The sequence below is a fragment of the Pristiophorus japonicus genome, chromosome 4, assembly GCF_044704955.1.
Source record: "Pristiophorus japonicus isolate sPriJap1 chromosome 4, sPriJap1.hap1, whole genome shotgun sequence".
Lineage (NCBI taxonomy): Eukaryota > Metazoa > Chordata > Chondrichthyes > Pristiophoridae > Pristiophorus > Pristiophorus japonicus.
Genome location: NC_091980.1, coordinates 162748454 through 162761375, shown reverse-complemented (window position 1 = coordinate 162761375; position 12922 = coordinate 162748454). Strand labels below are relative to the sequence as shown.

The window sequence follows — 12922 nt, the reverse complement described above, 5'->3', positions numbered from 1 at the left end:
GCAAAATCAAAGCACATGGTATTGGGGGTAATGTACTGATGTGGATAGAGAACTGGTTGGCAGACAGGAAGCAGAGAGTTGGGATAAATGGGTCCTTTACAGAATGGCAGGCATTGACTAGTGGAGTGCCGTAGGGCTCAGTGCTGGGACCCCAGCTCTTTACAATATACGTTAACGATTTAGATGAAGGAATTAAGTGTAATATCTCCAAGTTTGCAGATGACACTAAACTGGGTGGCGGTGTGAGCTGTGAGGAGGACGCTAAGAGGCTGCAGGGTGAATTGGACAGGTTGGGTGAGTGGGCAAATGCATGGCAGATGCAGTATAATGTGGATAAATGTGAGGTTATCCTTTTTGGGGGCAAAAACACGAAGGCAGAATATTATCTGAATGGCGGCAGATTAGGAAAAGGGGAGGTGTAACGAGACCTGTGTGTCATGGTTCATCAATCATTGAAAGTTGGCATACAGGTACAGCAGGTGGTGAAGAAGGCAAATGGTATGTTGGCCTTCATAGCTAGGGGATTTGAATATAGAAGCAGGGAGGTCTTACTGCAGTTGTACAGGGCCTTGGCAAGGCCTCACCTGGAATATTGTGTTCAGTTTTGGTCTCCTAATCTGAGGCAGGACGTTCTTGCTATTGAGGGAGTGCAGCGAAGGTTCACCCGACTGATTCCAGGGATGGCTGGACTGACATATGAGGAGAGACTGGATCAACTGGGCCTTTATTCACTGGACTTTAGAAGGATGAGAGGGGATCTCATAGAAACGTATAAGATTCTGACGGGACTGGACAGGTTAGATGCGGGAAGAATGTTCCCGATGTTGGGGAAGTCCAGAACCAGGGGATATAGACTTAGCATAAGGGGTAGGCCATTTAGGTCTGAGATGAGGAGAAACTTCTTCACTCAGAGAGTTGTTAACCTGTGGAATTCCCTTCTGCAGAGAGTTGTTGATGCCAGTTCATTGGGTATATTCAAGAGGGAGATAGATATGGCACTTACGGCTAAAGAGATCAAGGGGTATGGCGAGAAAGCAGGAATGGGGTACTGAAGTTGCATGTTCAGCCATGAACTCATTGAATGGTGGTGCAGGCTCGAAGGGCCGAATGGCCTACTCCTGCACCTATTTTCTATGTCTATGTCTATGTTCCCAGGGTCTGCCACTGAAGCTGGGGAAATACCTTCTGCATCGATCTTCTCCCTCAAGAGTCCTGCCTCGGCCCGGACGGAATGTGTGCTCTGTCCATTCAGGTTGGATTATCTCACCATTGGATTGTAATATGTCCTTACTATACAGTATAAATGCACACGAGGCCCATACTTGAGAGAAGGTCACTCTGTGACCAGTTAACTTTATTCCCAAGACCTCAAGAGACAGACGGTGGGTGGAGCTTCCCCTTTTATAACTGAAAGTCCAGGTTAGGAGTGTCTCCCACAAGTTCACCCACTTGTGGTCAATATTCTCAAGGTGTACAACTTAGGTCAGCTTATACATGGGTTGTACTGATAGTTGAATACATGACATCACTTCCCCCCCCCCCAAAGTCTTATTGGAATCACAGGTTAAGACGCTCTCGTGGTTTACTCTCCCTTGTAGAGCGCCTGAGTTGGGGCTCTGGTTGTTGGAGGCTGGCCTGAATGTCTGCTGTTTACAGTGCCTCAGGTCTGTCCGGACTGCCCACAGTGACTGGGCTTTCCTCCACTTGGTTCCGGTCTTCGGTCACCTGTGGTGGAGTAAACTCGACGTTGTGTTCTTCCTCTGCTTCTTCTATGGGGTTGCTGAACCTCCTTTTAGTTTGATCCACGTGTTTGCGGCAGATTTATCCATTGGTAAGTTTAACTACCAAAACCCTATTCCCCTCTTTGGCAATCACAGTGCATGCAAGCCATTTGGGACCTGCAGCGTAATTAAGGACAAAAACAGGGTCATTGACATCAATACATCGCGCCCTCGCATTCCTGTCATGGTAGACGCATTGAGACTGACGCCTGCTCTCAACAATTTCTTTCATAGTGGGGTGTATAAGGGATAACCTGGTTTTGAGCTTCCTTTTCATTGGCAGCTCTGTGGGTGGAACACCTGTGAGCGAGTGTGGTCGGCATCTATTGGCCAACAGGAGGCGTAATAAGCGGCTTTGTAGGGAACCCCCTTGGATTCTGAGCATCCCCTGTTTGATTATCTGCACTGCTCGGTCCGCCTGGCTGATTGAGGCCGGCTTGAACAGTGCCGTTCTGACATGGTTGATTCTATTGCCTGCCATGAAGTCCTGTAATTCAGTGCTGTGAAGCTCGGGCCACTATCGCTGACTAAGACATGCGGTAGACCATGGGCGGAGAACATTGCCCGAAGACTTTCTACCGTGGCAGAGGATGTGCTTGAATTTAAAATGACACACTTAATCCATTTGGAGTAGGCATCTACGACAACCAAAAACATTTTTCCCATGAAAGGACCTGCGTAGTCCACATGGATGCGTGACCATGGCTTGGCGGGCCAGGACCAGGGGCTAAGGGGGGCATCCCTGGGTGCGTTGCCCAGCTGAGCACATGTGTTGCACCTGCGAACACAAAGTTCCAGGTCTGCATCTATCCCTGGCCACCAAACGTGTGACCTGGCAATTGCCTTCATCATGACAATGCCCGGGTGCTCATTGTGAAGTTCTCTGATAAACACCTCTCTGCCCTTCTGGGGCATGACTACTCGGTTTCTGCACAGTAGGCAATTGGCCTGAATCGATAATTCATCCTTGTGCCTATGAAACGGTTTAAATTCCTCAGGGCATGCCCCGTATGTGGCTGCCCAGTCCCCATTCAAGACACATTTCTTAACTAAAGACAGTAGCGGGTCTTTATTTGTCCAGACTTTAATCTGATGGGCTGTCACAGGTGAGCCTTTGCTTTCGAAAGCTTCAACAGCCATGACCATCTCAGCATCATGCTCAGTTGCCCCCTCAGTGGTGGCTAGTGGGAACCTGCTGAGTGCATCGGTGCAGTTTTCAGTGCCCGGTCTGTGCTGAATTGTGTAGTCATAGGCGGCTAACGTGAGTGCCCACCTCTGTATGCGGGCCGATGCATTTGCATTTATGACCTTGTTGTCGGCCAAAAAGAACGTTAGAGGTTTGTGATCTGTCTCCAGTTCAAAGTTCCTGCCAAACAGGTACTGGTGCATTTTTTTTTACAGCATATACACATGCTAGCGCTTCCTTTTCTACCATCCTGTAGACCCTTTATGCCAGGGATAGACTTCTGGAGGCATAGGCTACCGACTGTAACTGACCATTGGCATTCACATGTTGCAACACACACCCGACCCCAGAGGACGACGCATCGCACGTTAAAACGAGTTTCTTACACGGGTCATATTACTTTAACAGTTTGTTGGAGCATAACAAATTGCGTGCTCGATCAAAAGCCTTTTCCTGGCTGTCCTCCCAGACCCAATCGCGACCTTTGTGTAGGAGCACGTGTAGCAGCTCAAACAGCGTGCTCAATTTGGGAAGAAAGTTACCAAAATAGTTCAGGAGCCCCAGGAATGAACGCAACTCCGTCATGTTACGGGGTCTGGGTGCGCTCTGGATCGCTTGCATTTTGGATGCAGTAGGTCTGATCCCGTCTGCTGCTACCCTCCTCCCCAGGAATTCTACCTCTGGAGCTAAGAAGACGTACTTCGCCTTTTTTAGTCGCAGCCCTACCCGGTCCAGTCTGTGTAGCACCTCCTCCAGGTTGTGGAGGTGTTCTTCAGTATCGTGACCCGTGATGAGGATGTTGTCTTGAAAAACCACTGTCCTTGGAATCGACTTGAGGAGGCTTTCCATATTTTGCTGAAAGATCACGGCAGCCGAACGAATCCCAAACGGACATCTGTCAGACTCAAACAACCCCTTATGTGTCGTGTTGGTGGTAAGCTTCTTCGACTCACTCGCCAGCTCCTGGGTCATGTAAGCTGAGGTCAGGTCCAATTTAGAAAATTCCCCCTTTGGATTCAACTACATGCTGGAGCATGTCCGATCGCCCTTGTTTGCCTTGAGAACTGTGTGCATCGTGAACAATGTTGATTCCCTGGTCTCTTCCTCCCCTGAGATAAATATCTGGGCTATCAGAGCCGCCGCTTCCAAGGTCAAGTCTTTGATCTCAATCAGTTTCCTGAAAACCCCAGCGTGCCCGATGCCCTTAATAAAAAAGTCTTGCAGCATCTCCGCCCTGCATGCATCTGGGAACTTACATAGGCTCGCCAGACACCGGAGATTTGCCACGACTTCTGGCACACTTTGCCCTTCTCGCCGCCAGTGCATGCAAAACCGGTGTCTCGCCATGTGCATGCTGCTCGCTGGTTTAAAGTGTTCCCCGATCAACTTACTGAGCTCTTCGAACATCTTGTCCGCCGGCTTCTCTGGTGCTAGAAGGTCCTTCATCAGTGAGTACGTTCTGGATCCACAAACCGTCAGGAGATGAGCCCTGCGTTTGTCGGCTGAATCCTGTCCCAACCATTCCTTAGTAACAAAACTTTGCTGTAGTCTCTCAATAAAGTCGTCCCAATCATCACCAACACAGTATCTCTCTTCTGTGCTGTTAGTGGCCATGCTCGCATGGTTTAAATCCCAGTTTCTCATCGCCAATAATATGTTCTTACTATACAGTATAAATGCACATGAGACCCATACTTGAGAGAAGGTCACGCTGTGACCAGTTACCTTTATTACCAAGACCTCAAGTCCTGAAGGTGGGTGGAGCTTCCCCTTTTATACCTGAAAGTCCAGGTGAGGAGTGTCTCCCACAAGTTCACCCCCTTGTGGTCAATTTTCTCAAGGTGTAGAACTTCGGTCAGCTTATACATGGGCTACACTGATAGTTGAATACATGACAGGTCTGAGTCGTCGCCGCACAGTAGAGCTGGACAGTAGGATCTTCAGGTGCTGCAATGGATCCAAGTTTGGGGCCGCCTCGGATGTCGATCGCCTGAGTCTGGAGGCTTTCCCAGCTCCAACAGATTTGGATTTGCTTCATCCAACTTCTTCCTTGCAGCATTGGACCATCACCAGCAATGATCCACAAAGGTAGCTTGTGCATCGTGCCGCCGTAGGACACCTGGATATCCATGCTGTCAATGACTGGGATGGTGTCGTTTGTGTAAGTGAGCAGCTTTGCCTGGATTGGTCGCATTTTAGGTTGTTCGATAGGGTTGTCCCAGAGTTTCTCGAAGGTCGCCTGGTTCATCAGCAATTGCCTCGCCCCTGTATCGACCTCCATCGAGTCTGCAACGTCGTTGATTTCAACTTCTATCTTCAACGGGGAACTCTCGGTGGAGCAGGTAAACACTCCGTACACCTTTTCCTGGGGCTGAGCTGCTTCCTGGACTCGCTCTTCGTCTTCATCAGCGCTGGAGCCCGGTGATCGGCCAACTCTTCAGCGACTCGGTGAGTAAAATTTATTTTACACATTTGCTGTAGATGGCCTTTCGTGTTACAGCCCTTGCAAGTATAGTCTCTGTATCTGCATTGGTGGACTCTGTGATTTACTCCATAGCGCCAGCATTGGGCTGGCCAGTTGGCCCCCTGCGGCAGCCTCAGGGTTGCAGGACTTGGGGTCACTGTCTTGCCTCTGAAAGGCACCATTCGGTTCACTGTACTTGCCGTGTTGGAGTCCCGGGGTTGAGTCATTATCCTTCTGGAATTGCAGGCCGAGGCCATGAACGCTTGGCTCACGCTAATTGCTTTCTGTAGGGTGACGGTGGTGTCCGCAGAGAGCAGCCTGTGGAGGAGGCCTTTGTGGCAGATTCCGATAACAAAGACGTCCCTCAGTGCGTCGGTGATGTGGTCGCCAAAATCACACGGTGCAGCCAATCGCCTCAGGTCTGCAGCGTATTTTGCGATTTCTTGGCCTTCGGGTCACCGGTGTGTGTAGAACGGTGTCTTGCTGTTAGGATGCTCTTTTTTGGCTTAAGCTGTTCCTGTATCAGGGTTAGGAGCTCCGTGATCGTTTCCATTGTCGCCTTCTCTGGGGCTAACAAGTCCCTGACAAAGCCATGAACGGTGGGCCCACAACCGTTGAGCAGGATGGCTTGCGCTTATCAGCCAGTGAGGTCAGTGTGTTTCCAGCCAGGTTGTTTGCGATGAAGTAGTGTTCTAGCCTTTCCACAAAGGCATCCCAATCTGCTCCATCAGAAAATTGTTGAAAGATGCTCAGATTAGCCATTTTTCACGTGGAATTCGTATTCTCGTCGCCAATTGTGGTGTTTGCAGGCACTTTAGTAATGACTCCACGAGGTAAGGTATTGCACTTGAACTGTTGTGACCTTCGTCCATTTATTGCAGCTCCTGAATGATGTTACAGTAAGGTAGGCTCCCTTTTATACCTGGTCACCTGCAGTGTACAGGTGACCTCTAGGTCTCCACATGTTGCATCCTCTGGTGGTACAGGCATAATGTATACAGTGTAACGATACATTCATTGGTCTTATGTAACTGTACATTGAGTGTACAGGGTATATACATACACAGCATTACCCAATCCCCCACCATCAACACCCTGGGGGTAACCATTGACCAAAAACTTAACTTGACTAGCCACAGAAATACTGTGGCAACAAGAGCAGGTCAGAGGCTGGGTATTCTGTGGCGAGTGTCTCACTTCCTGACTCCCCAAAGCCTTTCCACCATCTACAAGGCACAAGTCAGGAGTGTGATGGAATACTCTCCACTTGCCTGGATGAATGCTGCTCCAACACTCAAGAAGCTCAACACCATTCACGACAAAGCAGCCCACATGATTGGCACCCCATCCACCACCTTAAACATTTATTCCCTCCACCACTGGCACACTGTGTCTACAGTGTGTACCATCCACAAGATGCCCTGCAGCAACGCGTCAAGGATTTTTCAGTCGCACCTCCCAAACCCGCGACCTCTACCACCTCGAAGGACAAGGGCAGCAAGTGCATGGGAACACCATCACCTGAAAATTCCCCTCCAAATACACGCCACCCTGACTTGGAAATATATCATGGAAGTGGCTCATCACCATCTTCACAAGGGCAATTAGGGATGGGCAATAAATGCTGGCTTTTCCAGCGACGCCCACATCCCAGGAAAAAATTAAATTACAGAATGCGAGCACAACATGCCACCCATGTGCCCACAGCCTTTTTTACAGCGGTAGATATCAGGGTCTCCGAGTGTGCGACTGTGGAGAAGCGAGACACTTAATGAACATATTTAAATCGGGCTCCCACAGTGCAAGTGGGCCAGGGGAATCAGTTTGCATCACCTCCCACAGGCCCTCAAGGAAGCCTTTGGTCTCCTCCCTTTCTCTCTCCCTCCCAACCACAGGCCTCTCCCCCTCCCAATCCTGGGCCTCTCCCACTCCCGATCGTGAGCTTTTCCCCATCCCGATCCTGGGCCTCTCCCCCTCCCGATCCTGGGCCTCTCCCCCTCCCGATTCTGGGCCTCTCTCCCTCCAGATCCTGGGTCTCTCCCCCTCCCGATTCTGGTCCTCTCCCCCTCCCGATCCTGGGTCTCTCCCCCTCCCGATCCTGGGCCTCTCCCCCTCCCGATCCTGGGCCTCTCCCCCTCCCGATTCTGGGCCTCTCTCCCTCCAGATCCTGGGTCTCTCCCCCTCCCGATTCTGGTCCTCTCCCCCTCCCGATCCTGGGTCTCTCCCCCTCCCGATCCTGAGCCTCTCCCTCTCCCGATCCCAGGCCTCTCCCTCTCCCGATCCTGGGTCTCCCCCTCCCGATCCTGGACCTCTCCCCCTCCCGATTCTGGTCCTCTCCCCCTCCCGATCCTGGGTCTCTCCCCCTCCCGATCCTGAGCCTCTCCCCCTCCCGATCCCGGGCTTCACCCCAAGTTACGGCCGTGCGCCTCGCCGACTCCCTGGGACCATTCCCAAGGGCCCACGGCTGTGACCTCCTGCTGCTGGTCTTCCCCCTACCCATCAGCCGGGTGGGAAACACAGCTAAATATGTAACTGAGGTCCTGTCAGTAAGGTCGTCAGGGCCTCTGCATCCTTGGCCTCACTCACACCCACCTCGCCTCCCTGTAACTATCTCACAATACAACATTTGCTCAGTGTGGCACCGAAGTGTCCGTCCAGGTTATGTTTTCAACATAGTCGAAGTGGCATTGAATCAGAAATATTTTATGAATCATCTATTTAAACTTAGAACTACGTTTAGAAAATGGCAGCAAGAGAAGAAGATGGTGAGTAGTTGTCTCAAACGTACAGAGAAAGGGGAGGAATTCGGGCTCATGACAAAGCTTACGGCATGTGGAGGCTGAGGACAAATAGCTGAATGGATAGCAAATTGGCTAAAAAATAGAAAGCAGAGAATCGTCAATCAGATTGGAGGAAGGTAGAAAGCGGTGTCCCACAAGGATCAGTGCTGGGACCACTGTCATTCATAATTTACAACAATAATTTGGTTTTAGGAACAAGTAACCAAATATCACAATTTGCAGATGATACCAAACTGTGAATATAGCTAATACTGAGGGAGAATGCAACAAAATAAAAGGCATTAGAAAACCTGGGCAGATAAGTGGTAAATAAACTCTAATATAGATCAATGTGAGGTGATGCACTCTGGTAGGAAAATAGAAATATCACCTACACCTTTTAAAATAAGAAACTCAATGGGGTAGAATAGCAAAAGGGATCTAGAGATAAAGGTGAACAAATTATTAAAAGCAGCATCACATGTCAGCAAAGCAATTCAAATGCTAACAAAGCACTGGGATTTATTTCTCGGGGTATAGAATTCAGAAGTACTGGAGTTATGCTGAACTTGTATCAGACCCTGGTCAGGCCGCTGGAGCACTGTGCTCAGTTCTGGTCTCCTAGAAAAAGGACTTAATAGCACTGGAGAAAGTTCGAAAAAGATTTATAAGAGGGTACCAGAACTGAGAGATTACAGCTACTGGGAATGATTGAACATGTTGGGGATTTTATTTGAAAAGAGAAGACCTAGAGGTAACCTCATTGAGGTCTTTAACATTATGAATGGGTTGGTCAGGGTCATTTCCCCTTGCGGGAGAATCCAAAGCTAGAGGTAGTTAATATAAGATAGTTACAAATTAATCCGGTCGGGAAATAAGGAGAAATGTCCTTTCTCTCGATTACCCACAAAGCCCAAACTCTATCATGTTTTATTCATGAAGTGAGAGTATTGTAGATGAGTGTAGACCAGAGTGGCTGTGAGGGTCTCACAGGGGCCGTCTCCAGCTTGGTGAAGGACAAAGTTAGTTGGGTTCCTCCTGTCTTTATCGTGTGACCTTATTGTGTCTCTAAGGAAGCCCCATGACAAAAAAGGAGAGAGGTTGTACTGTGCTCCTGAGGTCCCACGATTAAAAGCAGCTGATGTTTGGACTTCACTCTGGTGGTGGGAGACGCGAGTTCTGGAAGCGGGTGTCAGAAATCAGCACGGGCGCTGTGTGCAATGCTTCCGAGCCTTAATTTAAAGATGTGGTACACACCAGTGAGCTCCCCGCCAGTGCTACAAAGTCTGAAAAATATCCTGAGAATGGGAACTTCAGTGAAGAAGCACAGAGTTGCTGTCCATGGAACCACAGCCCAGGAGCAGAGCCTGACATTGGGAGAGGCAAATTTAGGAGAAAATAGGAAGGTGCAAAGAAAAATAAAGTAATGGGATAGAGTTTCCTGTTGTTGCGTTGGGATTTATTGGATCGGGTGGGTACAGTGCATAGAGGAAAATCAAGCAGGGGTGATCGCTGACCGATATATAATTGTTCCCGACAGTACAATAGTGATTAAACTTACATTAGCTGTGGAGTGTTTCTCATCTACTTTGCCTCTTGGCGACATCATCCAGAAACACAGCATCAGTTTCCACATGTACGCTGATAACATCCAGCTCTACCTCACTGCCACTTCTCTCGACCCCTCCACGATCTCTAAATTGTCAGACTGTTTGCAACCTTGTGGTCATATTTAACCCGGAAATGAGCTTTCGACCACATATCCTCAGCATAACTAAGACCGCCTCTTTCCATCTCCGTAACATCGCCCATCTCCGCCCTTGCCTCAGCTCATTTGCTGCAGAAGCCCTCATCCATGCCTTTGTTACCTCAAGACCAACACACTCCTGACTGGCTTCCCACATTCTACCCGATGTAAACTAAGGTGATCCAAAACTCAGCTGCCCCCTCACCCATCACCCCTGTGCTCGCTGACCAACAATGGCTTCTGATTAAGCAACGCTTCGGTTTCAAAATTCTCATTCTTATTTTCAAATCCCTCCATGGCCTTGCCCCTCCCTATCTCTAATCTCCTCCAGCCCCACAACCCCCGAGATGTCTGCGCTCCTCTAATTCTGCCCTCCTGTGCATCCCTGCTGATAATCACTCAACCATTGGTGATCGTGCCTTCTGTTGCCTCGGGCCCAAGCTCTGGAACTCGCTGCCTAAACCTCTCTGCCTCTCTATCTCTCTTTCCTCCTTCAAGATGCTCCTTAAAACAAACCTCTTTGATCAAACTTTTGGTCACCTGCGCTAATTTCTACATATACGGCTCGGTTTCAAATTTTATCACATAATACTCCTGTGAAGCGCATTGGGACGTTTCACTACCTAAGAGGCGCTATATAAATACAAGTTGTTATTGTTGTTGAGACACTCTCGAGTTTGAAAGGCACTATATAAATACAAGTTCTTTATTATGAGTAGCCTCTGACTGATCGTTTTATACATTCATTGAATATCGAATGGTCTCTATTACCTGCATTCAATCCCCTCCACCTGATTGTCCTCAAGGTGATCCAATATACCCAGACACAATACAGGGAAATCGAGCCCAATGTATCCTTCCAGTTGTGGTAGTGGTTCCAAACCCTTCATGTACAGAGACACTGCTGTTCTCCAACTCTCTGATTCAATTGATTTTCCTTATATTATACTCTTTACCACAGATGGTATCCAGATGTTGAGCACCAAAGATGGCTCACCCTATCACGCCTTCTGTGACATGACCACGAGCGTCCACGAGAACAACATGTACGGGAAATGCACCACTGGGGACCGCTGGTCCAGCCAACAAGGGAATGATGCTCGACGTCCGGCAGGAGACGGGTCATGGTCCAACTATGTGACATTTGGTTCAACGGATGGAGCGACAAGTGACGACTTGAAGGTGATGAACTTTTGTGAAATCTATTTGCTTAAAAGGATGCATGGTTTGTAGTGACTGGGGCTAATGGAGCACTGACCAGAGCTGAGGCAATTAAGACAAATGTGCAAAGAAGGAGAAGTCTAACTGGAGGAGCTGAGGGTGGCTTGTAATTAAAGAGAAAGGACATCTACTGAACTGCCCCGTTCAATTTGCAGCCGTGTGAGGGAAGATATTGTGGTATCTTGCCTTTTGTTGCCTGGTTGATTGATGGTTGACAGATATTGTGCAGAGAAGTCCCTCCTATTTGACTCCATGAGATGACCATGTGATTGGTGAGTGCTGCCCTCAGCCCACTCTGCCTGCTAAATAACCAGAATGGGACTTCCTCATGTTCTAACACTGGACTTAGGAGTCTTCTGAAGAAGATTGTGATGTATGTAGCACTCAAATCACTGACTCCACACGGTCTGGTGTTGTGGTAACTGCTGTGACCTTAGTCCTTTCTTGTCTGACTCCAGAGTGCCTCTCGGGTGTGGTGGGCAGCCTTTTATACTCTGTCTTGCAGGTACTTTCAGGTCTCCCACCACAGCGCCCTCTGTGGTGCACCATTGTACTTATACATTTACTGTACCTGGACAATACATAACATCTCACTCCCCCCCGCAGTTCCAAAAGCCATTGCCGGTGACCTCGGCCTTGTTCGTCCTGGTTGATTTGTGAGTGTGAGTCCATGACCATCCACTTTCCTCTTCTCCCCCATGTGGAGGACCCGGTGCACACATGTGGTATTTGCAGTCCTTACATGGTGGATAAAGCACACGAGCATAACCTCCAACAGAAATCAGGTTTACATAGACGGTACATTTGTATGGTACATATAATATGTGGTACAGATGTTATGTCAAAAGGTTGCAGGTGCACTGAACAGTTATTTAATCCCAGCTCCTCTGGGTGAGGTACAGCGGTGGTACACAGCCACTTTTTGCCCGAGGTAATGGGCTGCGCTGAGACAGGATATCGCAACTGGTGCGTTGCCTCTGTTCTCATGAGGTAGTCGCCTTAGCAGCCGCTGAACCATTGCATGAATCACCTAAATCGAAAATCGCATTGGCCCATTGGTCATGTTAGTCACGGGTCCATATCCCTTTTACTTGAACCTCGTGGTATTAACTCTTTTCGTAATTCATATCCATAATTTTAAACACAGTAACTATTCAGCATTAAAATATTAATTCTTATCATAAATCCGTCATCCTACATTCACATTGCTCATTTAGACACGCTCTTGCCTTACAAAAGTCTCTTTGTGGGGTCCGCCAATGGTGTAATCATTTTTAAGACTCCCGGGTGCATTTCCCTTTTAAGATGCCATCTTGTGGCTCCCACGAGGCTTGGGCACCACCATTTTAGTTGTACTGTTTGCCTTTGTTCTTTGCAGAGCTTTGCTGCCGCCATCTTGAGCTCGCTGGCCTGCCGTTTTACTCTATGGAAAAGAAGAAATAACGAAGAAAGAAGGAAAGAAAACAGCCAAAACATGATCTTGAATCTGGCTGTATCCTCTGCTCTGGCTCCTGCATCTGTCCGAGAAATCGCGTTCTCCCGAGTCGTACCTGCCGCCTCCGTAGCCTCCGCCGCCGCTGCAGCCTCCGTTCCTGCCGCTGGTGCCGTCTCTCCTGCAGCCTCCATTCCTGCCGCTGGTGCCGTCTCTCCTGCGGCCTCCGCTGGTGCCGTCTCTCCTGTGGCCTCCGTTCCTGCCGCTGGTGCCATCTCTCCTGCAGCCTCCGTTCCTCCCGCTGGTGCCGT

General features: G+C 49.1%; 1 protein-coding gene across 1 annotated transcript in view; it reads left to right on the top strand.

Annotated features, from left to right (window-relative positions):
- Window positions 1–12922, top strand: part of LOC139262717 (intelectin-1-like) — a 95922-nt gene that overhangs the window by 61800 nt on the left and 21200 nt on the right. The window contains exons 4-5 of the mRNA XM_070877869.1: window positions 1156–1252; window positions 10920–11140. Coding sequence (XP_070733970.1) covers window positions 1156–1252; window positions 10920–11140 — 318 coding nt within the window. The remainder of the gene's footprint in view (window positions 1–1155; window positions 1253–10919; window positions 11141–12922) is intronic.